General features: G+C 62.0%; 1 protein-coding gene across 6 annotated transcripts in view; it reads right to left on the reverse strand.

Moving 5' to 3' along the window:
• Positions 1-21,858, reverse strand: part of VAV2 (vav guanine nucleotide exchange factor 2) — a 168,233-nt gene that overhangs the window by 115,775 nt on the left and 30,600 nt on the right. For all 6 annotated transcript variants that reach the window (XR_012506627.1, XR_012506626.1, XM_074362617.1 and 3 more), the window contains exon 2: positions 14,919-15,035. Coding sequence is in view for 4 of the 6 variants with exons in the window: in XM_074362617.1 (XP_074218718.1) it covers positions 14,919-15,035 (117 nt within the window). In the remaining 2 variants the exon portion in view is untranslated. The remainder of the gene's footprint in view (positions 1-14,918; positions 15,036-21,858) is intronic.

The raw sequence follows: 21,858 nt of genomic DNA on the forward strand, positions 1-21,858 counted from the left end.
ACTGGACTGTCCATGCCTCCTCTCAGGCCTCCCTCACTGCCATGTCGCTGCATTTCCGACACACACCCTACTGCCCACCGAAGGGTAAAACCACCACCGTGTGCTGCTTCCATGAGTGCAGCACCGTGGCATCGCTTCCAAGTGCCCCCCGCCCACCTGTGGAGCTGTTGCTAACGGGAAATGGAGGCGACTTCCCAGGCCTGGCCACCGAGGAGGGCCCAGCGGGGCCCTGAAATGAGCCCTAAGCCTCCAGCCCCCGCGTTCTTCGCTCGGCCCTGGGGCTGCCCCCGGGCCCTGCCCCGAAGCTGCACAGCCCCAGCTGAGGGCTCCAGGAGCCCGAGTGCCCAGACTCCCAGCCCAGGGCCTCGCCGCCCACCTCCTCGCCTTTCCAGGCCGCGGGTCACAGGCTGCCACTCGCTCGGCAGGGGAGGCGCCAGGTCGCTGGATTTTCCTTGAACACTCTTCCCCTCTCGCGAGGGAGAAAGGGCACTGAGCCACTCCTGCCACCAGCTAAAATACTTCAGTCTCAGATCAGACAGGAACGCGAGCCGGAAACAGCACAGAAGCCGGAGCCAGGTGGATGGGTCTGTTTCAGGGGAAGCAAAAGGGACAGTGCGGCCGCGGCGTCCCTGGGCCGGGAGGCGAGGGCCCTCCTGCCCTCTGGTCCTTCAGCGGAGCCCAGGGTTGCCTTCTGCAGACCCGCACTCCGGGGCAGCGCTCGGGGAGCTCCGCCCTGCCCTGCAGGGTGCTGCCATTTCCTCGCCAGGTGCTGTGGGAGGCCCAGGAGGCCCCAGAGTGGACCTGCCCTTGGGCCAGACCTGCCTGCCTGCCTCCCGGGTGGGAAAGAGGCAGCTCAAACAGGTCAAGACCTGCTGTGGAGGCCGGGCCTCGTCCTGGGCAGCCCCGGGGGGACTGTGCTCAGTCCTCCCCCCAGCCAGGGCCTGGGCTCGAGGGGCCAGGGGAGGGAGCCCAGGCTCTGCCGTAGACCCACAGAGGGCTTCCGTGTCCCCAGTGGCACAAGGGTTCTGTCTGGAAGACGGCTGAGGCCAGGCATTCCAGGACCTGTGCTGGAGCAACCCAGGGCGGCTTCACCGAGGAGGTGCCGAGCCCACGCCACTGGGTCAGGCAGTGAGAGGAAAGCCTGGGTGGCAGGGCAGAGAGGTGCACAGTGCCCCTTCTGCCTGCCGATCGCCTGGGCACCAGGGCCTGCACTCTGCGGGTACCACATCGACACCGGCAGGGGACACTCCTCCCTGGATGCCCAGCCTTGAGCCCCAGCAGGTGGCCAGCCCCCCCAGGGCCCCCGGCACAGGGGAGCCCTGGGTTGGCTCAGGGTCGGGGTGCCTCATGTCACCCTCTGAGCTCCCTCCACTCTCCCCTCGGCGAGCAGACATCTGCCAGCCACCACGGCTGCCCGCTGGTGACCAGCTGCGTCCTCTGCAGTGACAGGCACCCAACTGGGGTCCTTGAAGGTCACAGTCCCAGGGTGAAGGTCATTGTCCCCAAGGTCTCCATACCGTGAACACACCCAGACCGACCATCCCCAACTCACAGTTTCCCACCCGCACCCTCTCTGGCCAGTGCACCCTCTGTGTGGGGCATGGATCAGGTTGAACTCATCATCAGTCTCTGATTAACTAAAAATAGGAAAATCAATTACTTAGTAAGTGTCGTTGGTTTCATATGTGTAACCTGTGAAAACTCGAAGCCCTAAGGGGAAAGATGGGGATACTTAAAGGGTCCGTGGAGGACCAAAGCGGGGGACAGAGACGCAGGCTCCCGTGAAGACCTCGGCCCCCAGCCTCAGGGCTCAGGCACGTGAGAGATCCGCCCCCCTCTCCTCGCCAGCACGAGAGCAGGGACAATGGGGGCTGGCCACTCAGCACCCTGACCCCTGCACCTGGCCACACGGGCATGCCACAGTGTTTGCCGAATGACTGAATGAATGAATGGCTTCTTCCAACAGTCAAATGTCCAACAGGAAAGTTGTTTCTGCTCCAAGGACCCGGGACGCTGAGTCTTGAGCCCAAATACAGGACCCTCCTCCCTGACGGCCACTGTCTGCAGCCTCCCAGACCAACCCAGGGCTGCAGCTAGGGGCCCACTCTCAGCCCATCCCCTCCTGCTCCATGACATTGACTGATTCCTCCTGTCAAGAGAGACCCAAGGCACTCACGTTCCCTGCACCCACCTGCACTGGGTTCGGGACAGGCACAGAGAGTGAGGCCGCACATGGCCCCAGTCAGGGGCCACAATGGTGGCGTCGCCAGGGCCAAGGTCACAGCCGCCTCATCCCAGGAAGGCCTCATGTCGGCCACAGTGGTGACACGGCTGCACGCAGCCCAGACTGAAGGCCCGGCCTTCCCAGGACGGCTAGAACGGTCCGGTCCTCGCTGGACCAGTGGGACTGCGACCGGCCTCAACCGCCCCATGAGGCGTTCTCGTCTGTGAGAGCGGCCCAGCGGCAGCCTGTGTGCACGTTCTCAGTGAGCATCTCGTCAGAGCCTGCTGACCTGCACGGATTACCAGCCCTCCCCGAAGAAGCACCTTTTCCTTCAGATGCCCAGGGACCCCGTGTCACCCGGCAGCGGACCCCAGCACCCCCGGAGGCTGCCCCGGGAAACAGGTTCTGGCTTCCGAGCTGGCTACACCGTGTTCCCGCGAGCTCCTCCGGCCCCGCCTGGCTCCAGGGTGAAGCCACGAGGAAGCCGGGGGCCTGAGAGAGTACCAGAATCAGCTACCGATTAACACAGTTCTCCACGGCCCATCTGCTGGGACGTTCGTTCCTCCTGGAAATCAAGCCATGAGGCCTGGACGTGAGGGCTGTTCTCATGACATCTGCAGGTGGCAGTTAACCTGAGCGTGTCCAGCACTGGCAGGCTTAGTGGGCCAGACGAGGCCACACAGGTGTGCTGACCACACCAAGGAGATGGAAGGGGCTCGTGGCTCACTGCGGAGCTGGTGAGGGGCCCAGGCATCATCTGGGTTCAGGCTGCTCTGCAGCCCTGGAAGTTCACCCCATTCCCCGGAGGCGGGGCGGCAGCCTCCCTGCTCCCCCAGGCTGAGCTGGAGGGAAACGAACACCCACCCTTGGCTCTGTCGCCACCGTGACCCCAGAGCGTCCGGCTGCCTGAGCTTCCCACCCAGGGAAGGGGGCCTGACACTTGGCCTTGGGGAAGCAGGCGTTCCTAGTGGACCTGATGGCCTGGGAGGGAGAACCCTGGGGTGGGGAGATTTTAAAGGTTAAGGTCAGGGGACAGGTGAGAGCTGGGCTGGACGGGGCAGACTGCGGCCATTCCGTGAGCATTTCCGTGACCGTCAGCAGGTGACATCTGGCTGCCCTGCCCACTGACGCCCTGTCCTAAAAGCTGAACGCCTGCCTCCCTCAAATACATGGTCAAACGAAAAGGGAAAAAACAGCCCAAACATATGACTAAAAGACGAGCAGAACATGCGAATGAACACTTTCCCAAGGAGACACACGGACGGCCCGCAAGCACGTGCAAAGATGCACAACATCACTGACCCCAGGGGGGTGGAATCAGACCACAGGGAGATACTGCGTCCCACCCGTTCAGGTGGCTGCCATCAGACACACACACACACACAGAATAACAAGTGTTGGTGAGAAAGTGGAGAAACTGGAACCTCATGCACCACTGGTGGGATGTAAAATGGTGCAGACGTTGTGGAAACCATGATGAGGTCCCTCAAACATGTAACACAGAATTACCGTGTGAGCCGGCAATCCCACACGTGGGTATAGAAGCGAACGGAATCAAAGCAGAACTCACACAGATATTTGCACACCTGTGTTCACGGCAGCAGTGTTCACAACAGCCCCCAGCCTCGCCTCTCCCACAGATCTGGCTTGTAAACCGACGCTGATCCAGCAGGCCTGCCTGAGGGCCTGCATCCCCGCGCGAGGCTGGCGGCCTCTGCTCTTTGGGAGCGAGTTGGGGGCATCAGCCTTCCGGAGCCTGGAACTTTGGAAGGTGAGTGGGATGCGGGCTTAGGAGTCGTGAAAGAAAAGTACTGCAGCCATGTCGGTAAACAAAGGATGCTGCGGCCATCAAGTCATCAGCCGCTCCCGCCGCCCCCGAGGGAGGGGAGGGAGCCCAGGACGCAGACCAGCAGGCACCCTGGCCCCTGCAGCCCCCCCACCCATGGTGCCCCCTGGGGGCTCAGGGTGGGAAGGCACCGGACGCTGGCCCTGGGCAGCGCAGGGGCGGATCAGAGGAGTGAGTTCATGAGCACAGACTCTTGCATCTTCCCACACACAGACAAGCGCTAACTTCCTTAACACGCGACCCCTGCTCTTCTTTAATTAACAGCCATTTTTTGATGTTCCGACTCCCTGGTCTTTGTCGCAAAAACTCCTATGTAGATCTTGGCCCTTCCCCTGCCTCTTTGGAGCAGTTCCTCAGAGTCATCTGAGAGGCTATCTCCTGGGCTCAAGTCCTCAGACAGTCCAACGAATAAAACGTACTCTCAACTTTTAGGTTGTACATTTTTTTGCAGTCGACAGAGTTCAAGAATAAACGTAAACAAAGCTTTTGCACACGCACGGTCACCGCAGCTCTGCTCAAAACAGCCAAGAGGCAGAAACCGCCCAAATGCCCATCAGTGGGTGATGGATAAAGACGTGGTCCATCCATACAATGGAATATTATTCAGCCTCTAAAAGGAATGGAATTCTGACATGTGCCACATCGTGGATGAACTTCAGACACCTCCTGCCGAGTGGAAGAAGCCAGACACAGAAGTCCACATACTGAGTGATTCTGGGAAACGTCCAGAACAGGCAACTGTGTGCGGACAGGAAACGGACTAGTGGTTGCCAGCGGCTGGGGGAGGGAGATGAGGAAATAGGGTTTCCCTCTGGGGTAAAGAAAACGTTCTGGAACAAGACAGCGGGGACGGCTGCGCCATGCTGGAGATGTAAGGCACGCCACTGAAACGGATGCTTTAGCACGTCTAAAATGGTACACTTTACATTCGGTCCGCTTAATCACAATAATTTTTTTTTGAAGAATAGAAGTCAAAAAGGACAACCCAGGATAAATATTCCAGGTCTCCGGCCCAAACTCCCTAATTCACATTTCAGGCGGCAACTCAGGGAATCTGCCTGCACCCTTGTTGCTGGGGACCTGGGGAAAGTTTTCTGAACCACAGCAGGGCCTCTCCCCCAGCAAGGTCACATCCACACACCCCGTGATTCAGAGGCTTCCCGGGGCCCCACTGGCCACAGACCCCCACCACGTGGCATCTGCAGAAGCAACATTCCTTCAGAAAGTCTTCCAGGATGCCAAGAAAGGACACTTTGTTACAATTATTTGCATTTTGAAGTTTTTTTCCTCCTTTCTTTCTCAGTCTCATTCAGCTTTTTTGTTGCAAACATCAAATTGTCAGGATTCAATAGAAACAATTAATGTCTTGGGGCACAGGGGAGAAACAATTAGCCAATTAAAGTTTAATTAACCGTGGATGCCAACCAAAAAAAAACACGTGGGGCGAACCAGGACTAGCTGAGAACATGCAGCTCCCACACACCTGGGCGGGGCCTGCAGGGCAGTCACGGAAGATCGCGATGATGAAGATGTGTGTGGCTTACCCGACGCCCCCCACCCCCGACGACCGCCACCAAGAGGTCGGCCAGTCAATCCAACCTCTGTCCTCAGATGGGGAAACGGGCCAGAGAGGACCGCAGGGGCCTGCCCACGCGCAGGGAGGCTCAGCGGTCAAAGCAGGGCTTGGACGCAACGCTCCTGAACCTCCTCCAGCCCTGGCCTCCCCGTCGGACGTGACTGCTGCTCCCACGGCACCTGAGTCCCCTCCCCAGAAATAATCATAAGTGAGAAGGGTGTCCACAGGTACGGATCCGCCCCCAGGGGTCACGGAGTGACCTCCTCGGCCAACAGCCCCTCCCTGGGACCCCACAGCAGGGGACGGAGGCACGAAACCAAAGACCCAGAGGCTCCCCGGCCTCACGCACAGGCGCGGACCATCTCACACAGGGCGGCGGGCCCAGGTCTCCCAAAGCTCGCCGACTGTAGGGACTCAGCCACCGAAACCAAAGCTTCCTCCGCCCTTGCCCACCTGACAGGCGACGACGGCCAGTGGTCCCCATCTGGAGCGGGAGGCAGAGAAGACGCGGGATGAGCACCCGATGGGCTTATCTGACTCCGTGTGTGCGCACGCGTGTGCACACGTGTGTCCAGTGGGCGAGCTCTCCCGGAAGCGGGTGGTTAACACGTCCTGAGGTGACAGTCCTCGGTTAAGAGGAGGAAATGTTCCCAGGCAGAGGCCCGGAAAGCCCGCGCCGGCAGGCCTGCCTCCCGCTCCCGCGGGGCCGCCCGTGAGTAAGCAGTCAGTGCCGCGGGTGCTGCGGAAGCCGCGGCCGAACAGGCGGGCAGCGCAGGCGAGCTCGCGGCGGCCGACGGGCATCGCGCGGGCACAGAGAGCCCGGGTGAGCGCGAGGCAGCCGCCCTCCGCAAAGTGACGGGCGGGCGCGGGCCGGAGGTCGGGCTGTCGGACGGATGCCCCAGGCCGCCTGCCACCTTCTTCCTCGAGCGGAGCCCGGAGGCCGCGATGGTCCATGAGGACACTAGACGGGGAAATGGGTGCAGGGCAGTGGGGCGGAGATGCGGGGAGGGCTGGCCTGCAGGCCCCAGAATGGGCCCGCGACCGCACCACCACCAGCTGCCAAGGCCGCCACCGCCTGCTCGGGCTGGGCTGGTACAACGTGGGCACTGCCACCCGCGGGACTCGCACATGAGGACACACAACCACATCATCTCAAATATCCCTCCGGCAGCTCTGAGACGGGGCTGACCTGCAGATCCATTGTGCAGAGAGGAAAACCATGGCCCAAAGGTGAGGCGAGCTGTGGGTCACGCCCCCTCCCCAGCATCACATTCTGTCCCAAGCCCCCACAGGTGTCTCAGCTGGTCCATCTTTACCTGGCTTCCAGAGCATCAGTACTCTCAGAAAGTCCAGAGGGCAGGGGTGGGTGGGTGTGTGTTCAGGGGAGAAGCTGGGACAAGAAAAGGGGTGTTAGCAACTACAGGCCAGGTGGGAGGTCTGGCAAAGTGAACTGGCTTCCTCCCATGTGCCAACTCCAGTAGACTGTCAGGGTGCTGGGACGCTGTGCTGATGGGCTCAGTGGGAAGGTGCTGGGATCGACAAGTGATGCCTGCCACAGGCACCGGAGGGGGTGACAGCATGTGACAGGTGCTGCCCAGGGGGATGGAGTGGGCAGAGGACAGGCTGATGAAAAAGGGGGTCCCAGGCAGAGAGGGATGGAACAGAGACAAGGACAAAAGCCAAGGGGGCTGGAGCTGGGGCAGCAGATCCAGGCTCTGGGCCCAACCAGGGCAGGGGACTGCTGATGGGCAGACAGTCGGACGGACTGCGATGCTGGCAGACACGCGCCTGCCTCCCACATCCAGGGCAGACACAAGGCCAAGGCCTCCTCATCCCAGAAGTGTGACCAGGCCTGGCCCACCACCAGTGCACCCTCAGACCTAGCCTTCCCCACCCTCCCAAAGCCCCATTCCCAAGGAGGCGGGTTTCCTCAGCTGTTAGGGACCCATGGTTTCAAACTATGTTTTTAACCTCTTCCAAACACTGTCTGTAAGCAAAACGTCAGACAAAATGCGATACAGAAAACAGATAAATGTGGACTCACTCTGCTTCAGTGAAGCCCTGCCCTCTGCCTCCTCCTGGCCTCCCGAGAAGGCCCAGATGGTTCCAGACCCACTGCAGGAGGGAGTTATCTGCACCTGTTCTGACCTTTGTCAGGACAGACGTGCGTTCACTGCTCTGTCCTTAAAGAGCTGCTGGTCAGCCCTCCCCTCCTGAATCAGGCCTCTTTTGGCCTCACCTCAGACAGCCTTCCTGACCCCAACATGGCCTCCTGGCCTCTACATTGCCTCCTGGCCCCCACACGCCCTCCTGGTCTCTACGCGGGCCTCCAGCCTAGCTTCCCGACCCCCTGCGGGTGGCAGGGTTCCACACGGCTGTCCGTGCCTTGTCCCTGCACACAGCTGCCTCACTTGGCAGAAGGGAAGGGGCAGGTGGAGCACATAAGAACTTGATCTCTGCCGTCCGCAGGACCCGAGCCGACCCCAGTGTCACCATCACCACAGGACACGAGCGAGGTGTGTCCTCTGTCTGGGCCCCGGTTTCCGTCCTTCCTTCCTGAGGCCCCTGAGGACAGCCAGAGCTCATGGATGCAGAGGACCTGGTTCCCGACGAGGCCGGCCCCTGGGGGGACACTGCACCCCCCACCCCCGCACGCTAACTTAACAAGTGGCCTGTCGTCCCCCGAGCCGTGCTGAGGGGCAGGTTTAACGGCTTCGGGAGATTCTGAGCTCAGCAGAATGTCCTGATGGATAATAAACAGGAGCATTCCACACACTTAATAGAAGGTGCGCTCTGCTCCTTAACTCAAGTGAGAGAGACAGCCTCCTGGACCGTCCCCTCGTGTTGTTAATCCACCCAAACGGGGGCCAAAGTGAGGCGCGCTGACCAGGCAGAGCTGCAGGTGCAGGGCGGCCGGGCTGGGGAGGTGCAGGGAAGCAGCACCAGACCTCACCTGACCGGGTCCCTGACATGGGCAGCGGGGCACCCCCGGAGAAGACCCTGGAGGGCCACCTGGACGTCCAGTCTCCCCAGGCCCCAGCGAGGCGGCTGGGCCAGCCTGGGCCTCCTGACCCACTGAGGGTGCCAGGGCCTTCTGCAAGGTGCCCCCCACCCCATCCCCACCAAAAGCTTCTTGGCTCCTCCAGGAGGATCCACGCACTCACACCAGGACAGACTGGCGCCCCCGCAGTTGGATTCCAGGCCCCTGGAGACGTTAGTAAAGAAGGCACGAAGGTCCCTACGGTGAGGAAGTTCACAGCCCCGCCGGGGGCGGTGACCCATGGCCCAGGCAGGGGAGGAGTCTGCTCAGACAGCGGGCATCTGTGCAGGGAGGCAGCCCCACCGTTTCAAATACTGAGATCTGAGCACAGGCCCCAGGGAGGTGAGGACGGCGGGTGGGCGGGCGGGCAGGCGGGCCCGCCGCGGCGGGGAGGGCCACGCGGGCCGAGGACACCTGCAGGGGAGCCCAGCGCTGAGAGACAGCTCGGGGGCAAGTCGGCAGTGGCCAGGACCACGCGGAACCAGAGGCCGGCCGAGGCCTCCTGCAGGCGGGGGTTCACCCCTGGGCTCCCTCCTCCCTCCCTGCCTCCTGCCCACGGCCCCGGAGGTCAAGAGGGGACACGTCTCACTCCCACGTAGGAAACACGCTGACAGTGGCCACTGCACAGAGGACTATGCCCACGAGGAAGACGGAAGCCCACCAGCTCACTGACCACGGGCGGAGCCTTCCGTAGCAGCACCCGTGGGGCTCCAAGCAGCGGCTTAGTGGCCCTGCTCCCATTCTCCAGGGGAGGGAATCAACTTCAGGGAAAGCCACCTGCCCGGGGCCGCAGATGGGGCCGAACTGACCCCAGCGGCAAACCCAGGGCCAGGCACTGTGCTGGCGAAGCCGGCCACGACCTCCCTGCCCTGCTCGTAGCAAACTCCCAGACAGGAGACGCTGACTGACCAAGGCCATGTGACCTTGTGCAAGTCGCTCACCCTCTGAGCCTCCGCCTGCTGCTCTGTAAAATGGGTCCCGTGCACCGAGGTCGCCCAGCTCACAAGGAGGGCGTGAGGCTGCCATTTCGAGATGATGACTGTCTACCATCTCCAGGCCCTAAAAACCAGAAGGAAACCGCAGGGCCCTGCGCCACAGTTTCCAACCAGACTCCACACAGAGGCGTCCTGGGAAGACCCAGCTCGTACCGGCCACCCGCTCCGCCTTCCCACACTCCTTCCCTTCCTGGACCCCGCGCGCCCGACAGGCGCCCAGAACAGGGCACGTGGGGGACGCAAGAAGGGAAGGGAGCAGGCCCCGGGTCTCCGCCTCCCCACACGGGACGGCCCGGCATCTGGCTCCAGTCTCAGGCCCTTCTCTTGAACTGCAGCTCCAGTCTTCCCCGACTGGGCTGGTTTGAGCCGAAATCTAATACCTTTAATGTGACCCTTCGGGAAAATACCAGGGATGGTGGCCAACAAAAAACTTCCGGAACCAATGTTCTGGATCCTTCAGCTCCTGCTGGAGCTGCTGGAGCTTGCAGGGCGGGTTGGCAAGAAGAGGGACAAATCACTCATAAAAACGGTGTGACTGCCGTTTACTGCCTCTCCGAGGACCTATGACATTGCTGCACCCTGGGCCGTCACTGACTTCGCTCTAGCCCTGCAGAAACAAAAGCTCAAAGAGCCCAAAGACGTGCACGGTCCGACCCTCACTGGGTCTCACAGGAAGCCCTCCTCCCCGCCGGCCGCCCCTCCATCCCCGCTCCGGATGAGAGAAGGTCCCAGAAGGACAGCGCAGTGCGCGGGCCTGGCCAGCTTCCCGGGGACGGGGGCTGCCCCCAGGGCTCCCGCAGCCTCTCCAGGGGGCCCCCGCCTGCTGCCCGTCCCGGACAACATGGAGCAGCCCCTCCCGGCACTCCTCCTGGGTTTAGAAAACCCTTTCCTGCAACTTCGAGCACCCTGAAGCATCAGCTCCTCTCTGCACCCGTCCCAAAGGGAAGGCGGGAAGGGGAAGCCCAGAGGCCAGAGGGGCAAGAGGAGGGCCCTGCCGGTTCTGGAAACAGGCGGACGCCAGGCAGCCCAACTCTGCGCAGCGGTTTTCCGGAGAGGAGTTCTCCCTCCCCAGCAACGGGAGCTTGCGTTGCAGCCGCGCTCCGCAGCGCCTGGCCCCCTCCACGCCGAAGTCTCGGAGGCAGGGCCCCGGTGGCATGGCTGAGGCAGGGCCGGCCGGCGCCAGGGGAAGAGTCTCACTGTCTCCCTCCTTTTTCCACCATTAACCACACAATAGCGAACCTGTGTGACTCTCAGAGGACAAAGGTCATGTGAGCCTTTCCGTTTTATCTCTTGCACAGTAAGTGCTTAATAAACACTCGGTGAATTGAAGGCTTAATGGAGAGATGAGTGGAGGAACCAACGAATGAACGCCCCTTCCCTTCCCGAGGGGCAACCCCGACAACATGAGAGCCTTGGGAAGCAGAGAGGCAGCTGTTTAGAAAATGACCAGCACAAACCTAAACCCAGACAGGACCTGCACACCATAAACCTTAAACAACAGCAAAGGAAAGGGGGGAGGGTGCAGCTCAGTGGCAGAGCGCGTGCTTAGCAGGCACGTGGTCCTGGGTTCAGTCCCCAGCACCTCCATGAAAATAAATAAACAAGCCTAATTACCTCCCCTCCAAAAAACATTTTTTAATTAAAATAATAATAATAGCAAAGAAAAAGATCTGGGGATTTCCAAACCAGCCTGAGACTGACTAACCGGCTATCCCACGAGGGTCCTTTCCACTCCAGAATCCCACGTATGCAGATGCAAGACGACCAGGCAGAAAGCCAGCAGGGAATCTCGCCCCTCAAATCCCTGCCCTGCCCTGTGGCCCCCGCGGCGGACCACTGAGAGCCGGCCCCCTTCCCACGAGTCCTAACACAGACCCCAGCTCCGCTCTCACCCGGACCCAGGCGGGCTCCGGTCGGCAGAGACCAGAACTGCCCCCAGAGATAGATCCTCCTGCCCCGCTGGGCTGGCAGGGGCGGACGGCAGAGCAAGCCGGCATCCCCGCGGCCGGACATCCCCGAGCACCGCCAAGCACCGCTGGACAGGCAGGGGTGTGCCCGCAGGGCCGGGCTCCTGGGCCGTGGGGACCTTGGCTGTGTCCGCTGTCTCTGTGCGTGGAGGTGACTGGTCCGCAGGCCCGTCCTCATAAATCACACCTGAATGAGGGGCCCGGGCCCCCCAGACCTGCTCCTCAGCCAGCAGGCCGGAGCCCCGCACTGCACCCCAACCCGCTGTCCACCGCGGCGCCTCCCAGAGGCACTGGGGCGGGGACAGTCCCCGTGTTCGGATATCCGAGCAGGGCAGACAGCAGTGCGGCCGGGGGGAGCCTGAGACCCGCTGGTGTGTGTTTTCCAGGGTGTCTCGTCCCCAGATGTCAGGAGGGACTTGCCGAGCGAAACAGGCCGTGGTCCGCGGCTCCCATGTAGGGAGCATGTCTCGGTGCCCAGCCTCTCCCAGCCCCTCATCAGACGCAGCCCGGAGCGCAGACCGCCGAGAAGGAGAGCGGCACGGGGACACTCAGCCAGAGGGAAGGAAGGACGCGGCGGGCAGGCCGCGCTCCCACCAGGGCCGCCTCCCCGGGCAGCGCCAGCAGCCTCAGGAGGCCCGGTCCCCGCCCGGGCAGCCTCCACACACACGGACAAATGGGCCACCCCCACGCAGCACAGAGGAGGCCGGAGGGCCAAAGGGATGTGCGGCCGAGAACCAGAGCCAGCCCCCGCCACGCACCGGGCGCCGAGAGCCCACACGCACGGGTCTGCGTGCTGCTCGAGAGACCTCGGAGGGCGCAGGCCTCGTCACCAGCTTACAGACAGGACTCGGAGAAAGTCACCTGGGCATGGCCGCCCACAGGTGACAGCAGGGCTGGGGCTTGAATCCAGCCTTCAGGGCTCCGCGGTCCATGTGCTGAGCCCCACCCCACCTCGGGCTCTGACTCCCAAAATGCAGATGTTCAGTCTTCACGGATAAAGTAACAGCAAAGAAATAAGAGAGGGGGCTGCCACCCAACCACGGGGGTCGGCTCCATTTCAAGCAGACCTGGGGGCGGGGAGGGCACCACAGCGGCCACAGCGCCGCCGTCTGACGAGCACCTGCTCTAGGTTGGGCACCGTGCCGAGGGCTCCCGGCCCCACCCGCTCCTCGGCAAACCGGGAGAGGTCAGAGTCACTGGGTCATCTGCTGAGGTCGTCGGCCATTCTGTGGGCCCAGACTTTGGACCAGGTCCCTCTGACCCAACAGAAGCGCAGGGGCAGGACCAGGCCAGCTCTGGGCATCACAGCACTCTGCCAGCCCTGCCGCTCCCAGAGCCCGGGGACCCTGCGTGCCGTGCCTCCACGGCGGGCTGGGCAGGTCCCTCGCCGCCACTCCGTCCCCAGCACCCACCTACACCGGGACTGATGGCCCGAATCCACTGCACTCCGGGCTCGCCCCCTGCGGGCCCTCTGTGTGGGGGTCAAACCACCCACCGCCACGGGGGCTGCCCCCTTGCTTGGTGCTCGCCAAGGTCAGCAGGCCCCACGACGAGCGTTTCACCCAAGTTTAAGTGCTCCCTGCATCCCTGCACACGGCTGCAGCCAGGTGAAAGGAAAGCGGGGCGCAGACCAGTCTGCGTGTCACAGCGGGCCGGGGGTGCTTGGCCGGGGTCTAGCCCGTCTTTTTCTCTATGCAATTATTTTAAATACCAGTGTGTATATGAGTGCGTTTGTGAAAGTGTGTGTGTGTGTGTGCGTGTGTGTGTGTGTTCTGAAGGGCCTTCCCTGGTGCTGTTCACGAGGAGAAGTAACAGGAGAGAGATTCTAATCCATTTGGAAGCCACTCTGAAAACGGAGAAGCCCACGTAGGGGAAAGGACTGGCCAGCAGGGCTCCACTCACGCTTCCGCGGCCCCCGCCCCAGCAGACGTGCCCCGGACAGAGGAAGGCATTAGGGCCTCAGAGTCCAGACTGGCGCCCTGCAGCCGGAGGGACCTGGGTGAGTCATTTAGAGGAAGAGAAACCTCTGAGCTGACTGATTACACAGAGGTGGGCCCTTGACAAGGTTCCCCAATCTCATTTCCAGAGATTTTCAGACCCAAAGAAGAGTCCGTCAGACCCAGGAGGCTCATGGGAAAGCCCCAGTTACTGACGCTAATTCGACACTTGATGGCACTTCAAATAAAGGCTCCTCTTGGAACTGACTTCTCAGCATTTGCAGCTGCAGATACAAAATTCCCCTTGCACTGCATGAATCATGCAGCCATAGAACACGCCTCAAACACCAGGTCCCCGATAACAGCCCTCAGATAAAGCAGGCAGTAAGTGTCTCCTGATAGCTCCCATCAGCAGGTGGGAACTCGCCCCAGGTAGTCCGGGAAGTGGCCGTTTTGCAGAGCCGGTGCCAGCAGCAGGCCCTTCGCCAGCAAGCAGGGGCTCGAAGACACCGGGACCCAGGGCAGCGGGGAGCCGGGCTGACTCCAGCCCTCAGCCCCAATCCACCAATGAGAGATCTCAGTCCTGCCCCCATCTTTTAAAGGAGGGACCTTGGAACTGCAGCGCTTCCTGGTGGGACGTGTCACCCTGCGCTGGCACTCTGAGCCCAGGATCACCAGGAAGCCACAATGAGCCGCAAGCCCCACCTCGGCCTCTGTACTGCCCAGCCCAGGCCGCCCTCACCTGTGCCAGAGGGACGCCTGCAGCACCGCTGCCAAGTGACACTTCCCGAGAACACGGGGAGCCGCCCCGGGAGGTCTGCCCCAGACCTCGGGGACCACCTCCAGGCACTTGGGCGTTCAGATAACCACCCTCCTTGCCCGATGCCTCCTCAGAGCCGGAGGAGATTCTGATTCAGGTACAACCTCGATGCCTCCTTTCTCAGAGCCGCACAATGAACGCGGTACCCGCACCGTCACAGCCGGCCCCGCCCCCTCCGGAGCAGGTACTAACATTGGCCCATCATCCCGCGATGAGTCGGAGATTCAAGGCAGAAAATAAATGCTCAGGGTTGCTCAGACAGCAAGGCCAGGCTGGGGTGGGATCGCCGTTCCGTGCCCGTCCGCGCCCTGCATCCCCTCTCCATCCTCCTGGCTCCGTGATGCCCTCACCCAGAATGGCTTGAGAGGCAAGAGGGGCCACCCGCCACCCCCAGCCCCTGACGTGCCCCCTCCTGTTTGTGACACAGCTCAGCCTGCACCTGCCCAGCACGGGCTCTGCGTGGAGAGGCCGGGCCCATCTGCAGCAGAGCCGGCGCCAGGCGAGACCACTCACCTTGCCAAAGTCTCGGACGTCAAAGAGGTCGAAGGGGTCAAACAGCTCGCTGTTTCTTAAGCCAAATTTGTCGTGGCAGACTTTAAGGAAGGTACGTATGTTCTTCAAACACAGGAACTAGAAGAGAGAAGGGAAAATTACTCAGCTTGCACGGTCAGTGAGGGCAGCAACGCTGCCAGCAGCAACCTCCGCTTCCGTGTGCCGACGGGGACCACCACCTCCCTGCGCGGAGAGGACGCCCTGCGGTCACAGGCAGCCCCGCTCGCCCCTGCGCGGGGATCCACACGTCTGAACACTGAACAACATACGCTGGTTTTCAGTCAGCGGGGACACGCGCGCACACATGCACACACGTGCGTGATGCCTTCCTGGGCACGGACACGCCCCGTTTCCTGACATGTGACAAAGCCCCACGGAAGCAGTGTGGACCGGGAGCGGCACACATACCAGACGCAGCAGGGGCTGGTGGTGCACAAGGCCGGAATCCACTTCCCAGATCGACACTGGGGTCCCTCCTCCACCCGGCAGCCAGGCACCTGCGGTGGGCTTGGCAACACAGCCCAAGCCAGGGGGATGGGGCAGGCGCCGACCCGGACAGCCAGCTTCCAGTCCCCGTGGGAAAGAGCTGGTCAGGACGTGGGGACAGCAGGTGAGGCGGCCTGGAGTGCAGGCCTTGGGGTCACACAGCCCCAGGTTCGAATCCTGTCGATGATTCTAGTGTGCGGGACCTGGAGAGAGTGGCTTCCGCTCCTGAGGCCTGGCTGCCTAACAGGACGGGCCTGGCTGGGTTAACTGTGTACCCTGATGGCAGAGTGGGCATTAGGTATGTGGGAGCCATCAGCCCACCCAATCCAGCTTGGGGTGGGGGTGACCAAGGGGTGAGGACTGCGGCGCACACAGCTGAAGGGTAACCCAGGGTCTACCAGTCGTCCTCATCCATAAGCAGCACTAAGGGCCCAACAGCCCGACTTCAAGAGACCTGCCAAGAGCCTGGGACTGCGCACCAGAGAGTTAGACCCACGGACAGACTTAGATGAAGGACAGGCCAGAATCAGAAGCGACGGCAGGTCCAGAGAGAACCTGGCTACGCCAAGAACTTCCATAGGGCAGGTGCCCCAACAGAGACACCAACCTCCCCGCCGCCCGCCCCCAGCGGGCGACACACCCAGGCCTGGAGCAGCCTCTGCACTGGGCTGCCCCGTCCTGCTGGCCCGGGCGGGTCACTGCCACAGCCAACACGGGCTCCGAGGTTGTGCCCTGTTAACCATCCTGTGTGTGCGTGTGTATCTGGGTGTGTGCATCTGAGTGTGTGTCTGTGTACAATTCTCCTGAACATGTGAGAGTAACCTGCAGATGTGACCTCCTTTCCCCCAAACATCCAAGCATGTTTCCTGAGAACGAGGATGCCCCCCGTCCACAGCATCAACGGCAACATCAGGAGATTAACATACACCGACCCCGCCCCGCCAAGGAACGCCCTGATGTTTCTTCCACACAGGAAGACAAAGGAAGCAAAGCATGCTGACAGAAGTAAAAGACAGCCCAGCCCAGGGTCCCGCCCCGTCACACACGGCGCTGGTCAGCAGGTCTCTCTCGTCTCCGTGAACCTGGAGCAGGGCCCTCCAGCAGAACTTTCTGGAGACAGAAACGCTCCGTGTGGGTGCTGAGGGCCGGGCAGCCACGCACACGTGCCCACCGAGCACTCAGAATGCGGCCGGTCCCACTGAACCACCGCACTTTTCATTTAACTTTATTCTAATCAATTTAAATTTAACAGCCACGCTGGCTACAGCTACTGGCTTGGACGTGCGGACCTAAAACTCTCCCAGCCGTGCCTGCCCTGACCTGCGTTTTTGAAGACTGCAGACACAGAAGGACTAAACTCATGGGATTCCATTTACACGAGGGACCCAGGACAAGTAAATCCACAGCGACAGAAACAGGGTGGGGGCGGGGGGGGGGCCAGTGTTTACCAGGGACAGAGTTTCTCTTCGTGATAACGAGCAAGTTCTGGAAACAACGGGGGTGATGGTTACGCAGCATTTTCGTGAAGGCACCCCATGCCACCCAACTGCGCCCTTAGAAATAGTTAAAATGGTGTATTCATGTTTTGCGTATTTGACCCTGATAAGAGAAGTTAATGGAAAAAACAGAGAGACACAGAGAAACAGACCCGCAGGGAGGAGGCCGGGTGAGGACGGAGGTGATGCTCCCCTGAGCCAGGGAAGCCGCCAGGAGCTGGGAGAGGCCTGGACAGGCGCTCCCACGGAGCCCCCAGGGAGGAGCCCGCCCCGCGGACACCGGGCTCCCAGACTCCCAGCTCCCTGCCTGAAAACGCTCCAGGTGCTTTAAGCGCCCCGCCTGTGGACACCAGCGCGCAGCCTGCAGACGGAGGAGCCGGGTCCAGACCAGAGCCCACCTGGCACCCCCGCCCAGCCCTGCAGCTTCAGACCCTCCTGCTCCCGCCCAGCCCCCGCAACTACACCCCCCTGCCGCCCGCAGGACGGCTGCAGCTTCCAGTCTGGCTCCACTATTTTTTGCACACCACTCGTCTCTAATTGCCGCTAAGCGTGTATTTTAATTCCGCCTCAGCCTCCCATTTTTAGAGCTAATTACACAGCTCCTAACCATAATCGCAGGTGGCCAGCCAGGATTCCTTTCAGGGCTCAGAATGGGGCAGGTTCCCCATGGACACAGCGTCTGCCTGGCCCGGACCTGCCCCCACTGTGGCCACTCAGGCCCCTAACCTTCCAGAACAGCCCCAAGCCCACCCTGGGCTGGCACTGGACAACAGCTGTGCACACGGATTCGGACCTCGGACCAAGGGACTCCGCGGGACTGGGAGAAACAACCTGGGCTCCACGGGGGGGGGGGAGTGGGCAGCAGCCACACCCCCATCCATCCACGGGGCTCCTGGGTCCTGGCGCTGCCTGCCCTGGCCTCCCACCAACAATTACCCCATTTTACAGGTAAGGAGAACGGAGGCCCAGAGAGTGGAGAAGGTTTGCTCCAGATCAGAAGGCAGCAGAGCCGAGACTGGAGCCCGTGTCTGCTCCAGAGTGGCACACGCCGTTTGAGGGGACGGGGTCTGTCTCCAGAATGCCCTGAGTCCCAGTCCCTTCTGTCCGGTGTACGTGCCAACACTCTCTCACGCTAAAAGTGGCTAGAGTAGGTGATACGGTCGTGATCGCTGTACAATGAGAGAAACTGAGGCCCGGAGATGGAGACGGAGCAGAAGGACGGGCCAGGCCCCCTTCTCTTTCCACTCAGCAAGGGCAGTGGGTAGCCACTGCTTCTGCTGTTCACGTCCACTCCCCTGTCCTCCTCCGCTCCGTCCCCACCGCCCCTGGGCCCAGCCAATCAGAGCCCCGTGCTCCCTCACTCACATCAGGGGCGGCTCCAGATTCTGGGAGAGAGACTCCCGAAGGTACAAGTGACAGGACGCTGGGCCAGAGCAGCTGCAGGGACGTCCCAGCCACAAGCCGAGTGACAGTGGAGCAGGGGGCCGGGGCCAGTGTGAAGCCAGAAGCTGCCCATCCGTGTCCTGCGGCCACGGAAGGCCTGATGGGCGGCCGTGTCCCCGTGGCTTCAGGGCCAAGCGGCATTCTCTCTCCTCGGCCAGAGGGGCCCTCCACAAAGGGCGGTCACTGCTTCACCAGCATCCGGAAGCTCGGCCTCAGAAGTCCAGCCAAGTGGCCACAATAAGGGTCTGTCCCCAAAATCTGGCCTGCGGCAAGCGGCCCAGCACGGAGGCAGTGCCACTGTATTTGTCTAGGGCACCCCGTGGGGTGCGGGCTACCCTGCCCTGCTTCCCCAACCCCAGCCACAGCAGGGCTCTCCTGGCCTTGAGCAATGCCTTGTTCGGGCCCAGCTGCTGCGTGGAGAGGCGGGGCTGCCTGTGTCCTGGACACGTCAACCCCTAATCTCGGGCCCTTTCCAGTCTCCTAGGACCTAATCAGGCTGAAATCAGATTAGCGTGAGGACACAGGCTTCCTGGCGCAGCAGGACAGGACAGCCCAGGCCTGCTGCTCACTGTCACCTGTCACTCAGCTGTCCCAAGGCCCCAGCATGGGGACCCTGGATGTGAGAGGCAGAGCAGGGCCCTGAGGACACGGGCTGGATCTGAGCCTCGAGGTCCCCGTCCATCCCTGGGGAAGGCTTCCTGGCCCAGCTCCAGTGGCTCCACTCTGGCCACTTAGCAGCCACCATGCTGATCGGGGAGATGCTGCCAGGGACACCCCCAGCCCGTGGGAGAGATGTAGAGGTCCTGCCCCACAGGGCGGGCAGCCTTCAGGCCCCCGAGGCCCCTCCCGCTGCCCCTCCCTGGGCGTGCTGTCCCCCAGGCAGGGCTGGAAGGAGAGCTCTGGAGCGCAGGTCCCTCCGCAGGTCATTCACACACCCGCCGCTCACGCACCCCAGCTCTGAGAGGCAGCAGCAAACGGGGAAACTGAGGCACGGGAAGCCGAAGCCCCTTGTGTGAGGTCACGTGGCAGGTGGCTTCAGCCGGGGATCTGCCGTTTGAACGTACGTGGCCCAGGCACCGGGCAGGCAAGGGAGGGAGGTGACAATGGCAGCCTGTGCTCCAGGGACAAACCCACTGACGGCCTGCGATGGCCCCCCGAGATGTGAGCCGTCGCAACCCCATTCCACAGACGGACAAAGCGAAGCTCAGAGCAGTGACACGGTGGGCTCGCGTTCATGCCGTAACGGTGCGGGGGCACTGACGGCCACAGGCCCCTACCCGAGGAGGGAGGGAAAGCACTGCTGAAGAGGAACAAGGCGGGGTCTGAGTGTCCAAGGTGGGCTGGCTGCCCTGCCCCTTGGAGCCCCCAGGACGCCGGGCACCCCGGGGTAGGACTCTGGGATGGGACTCACCCCTCTGTGCAGGCCTGGCTCCTGGCTCAAGGCTCATCACTACGAGGGGCTGCACTCGGGTACCCTGCCACCCCAGAGTCTCCAAAGCCCCCGTGTAGCAAAGGTTTCCACGGCGCCAGGCTCCTGGCGAAGGGCTGTGCTGCTCACGGCAACCAGGAGCCATCGCAGAGAGACTGAGGCCCGAGAGGCTGCCCAGCCCCCCCCCAAGGTCACCCAGAAGGACGTGACAGAACGGGGACGGGTCTGGGTCGGCTGAACCTCCAAGGCCAGACTCCTGGCCTTCGCTCCATCCCTACAAGGAACTTTTACTCTGAGCCCCAGTTTGCAGGGGTGGAAACTGAGGCTCAGAGACGGCACTGAGTTTCTTGAAATATTTCAACAAGTGGCACTAAAACTGTGCTTGGTGACGACAAATCACTTTGCTTCCTCTGGAGCGAAAAGAACTCCTGGGGGCCAGGCGGCGGAGGCCTGTCGATCAGATGCTCTGACTGGCAGCCGAAGACAAGGTCTTTGATCAATAAGACATGGGAAGATGAATTAATTCCTTGTTTATTTATGCTATGCTCATTCCAAAACCCATTTTAAGTGACCTCATCACTATTTAATAGACGCTGCCTGCTGGACTGGAGCTTTCAAATTTGGGGCCCTTGGGGTAAATAAACAGGTGGCCTTGAGGTGACAAGCTGGCCAGATGCTCTGTAGGGGCGGGGCCTGGGACCCTCTTCTTCCCCCACCGGTGCCAAACACCTGGGCAGCGGCCCACAGCAGGGGCTTGGTATCTAGCGAGGGAATGAATGAACAAATGGTCGATGGATGACCGTCTATGGCACATTAACCTTGTCTCTGAAACGGCCCTGCTTCCGCCACGCAGCAGGGATCCCGTGACGGCTTCAGAGGCGTCCAAGGCCCCACAGATGGCTGCAGCCACGTGGGTGGCAGCTCTCGCTTCCAGAAGCATCTCCTCCAAAAACAAGCAGGAAGGGGGAACGCGGGGTCCACGACCACTGACTCCCGCACACGTTAGCACTGCCCGCCAGCTTCTGTGCCCCGGCCGGGCATGGTGCCTCGCTCATCTGTCCAAGGACAACCCCCCAAGCTGGGATCACTCATCACCCACCTCACAGCTGAGGAAACAGGGAGGCCCGGATCTGGGTCCGTCCAACCTCACAGCCCCAGCTTCCCACACCGTCAGGGGCCGAGCCGCTAGGTCTGCCCGCAGCACTGGACGCGGGGGGCCTCCCCGGGGGAAAGGCCAACGCAGCTCCAGCTCACCGGCTGCTCCACGCAGGCCCAGCCAGAGATTTACTGAGCGGCTCGGGGACTCGATCACGTCCGGACAATTTAACAGGAGCACCCCCTCCACGGAGGGCACCTCCTCCACTTCTCACGCACCGGAGACCCGGAGACGGAGACAAGCGGTGCCCACGGGCTGACGGATGAACTCCTACGGACTTCATGCAGGGCCCGAGATACCGGATTTTCTGTATGCACCGAGGTCTTCCAGGGCCCGGCCTCGCCCCACGCCAAGGGCAGGCCGTGAGGGACGGCGGCATCCTGCTCACTGCTGTGCCCGCCACTCACCGTCGGGCCGCTCTGAGAGGGCCTGACACTCAGACGTGCTGCGCTGCCGTCGGGTGGAATTCCACTTTCTCCAGTGGCATCGTCAGCGGCTGGGCCTGCACCGGGAGCAGAGCTCTGTACACCCGCGGTCTGCTCGCTCCTCTGCACAGCTCACGAGCTAACACGCGCTCCCGTTTCACAGGGGGAGACACGCCCTGGGGTCCACCAGGTTCAACCCGCAGTGACGGGAGGGTCAGCTCTGACCCAGCTGGTCTGCTCCAGTCTGCCATGAAGCAAGACACCTGCCGCGAGGGACCCCCAACGCCATGGACGGGGTAGCCCACCTGTCGGGGTGAAGGCAGCTGCACTGATCTCCTCGGGCTGATGCCTCCCTCTGTCTCATCCCAGCTCTCCTGGGAGGACGGTGCTCCCCAGGGATGCGGGCCCCTCCTCCTCCCGCCAAGACTACCAAGTGTGATTCAAACCACACTCAGCTGTTTACAAG

This window comes from Camelus bactrianus, chromosome 4 (genome assembly GCF_048773025.1).
Source record: "Camelus bactrianus isolate YW-2024 breed Bactrian camel chromosome 4, ASM4877302v1, whole genome shotgun sequence".
Classification (NCBI taxonomy): Eukaryota; Metazoa; Chordata; class Mammalia; order Artiodactyla; family Camelidae; genus Camelus; species Camelus bactrianus.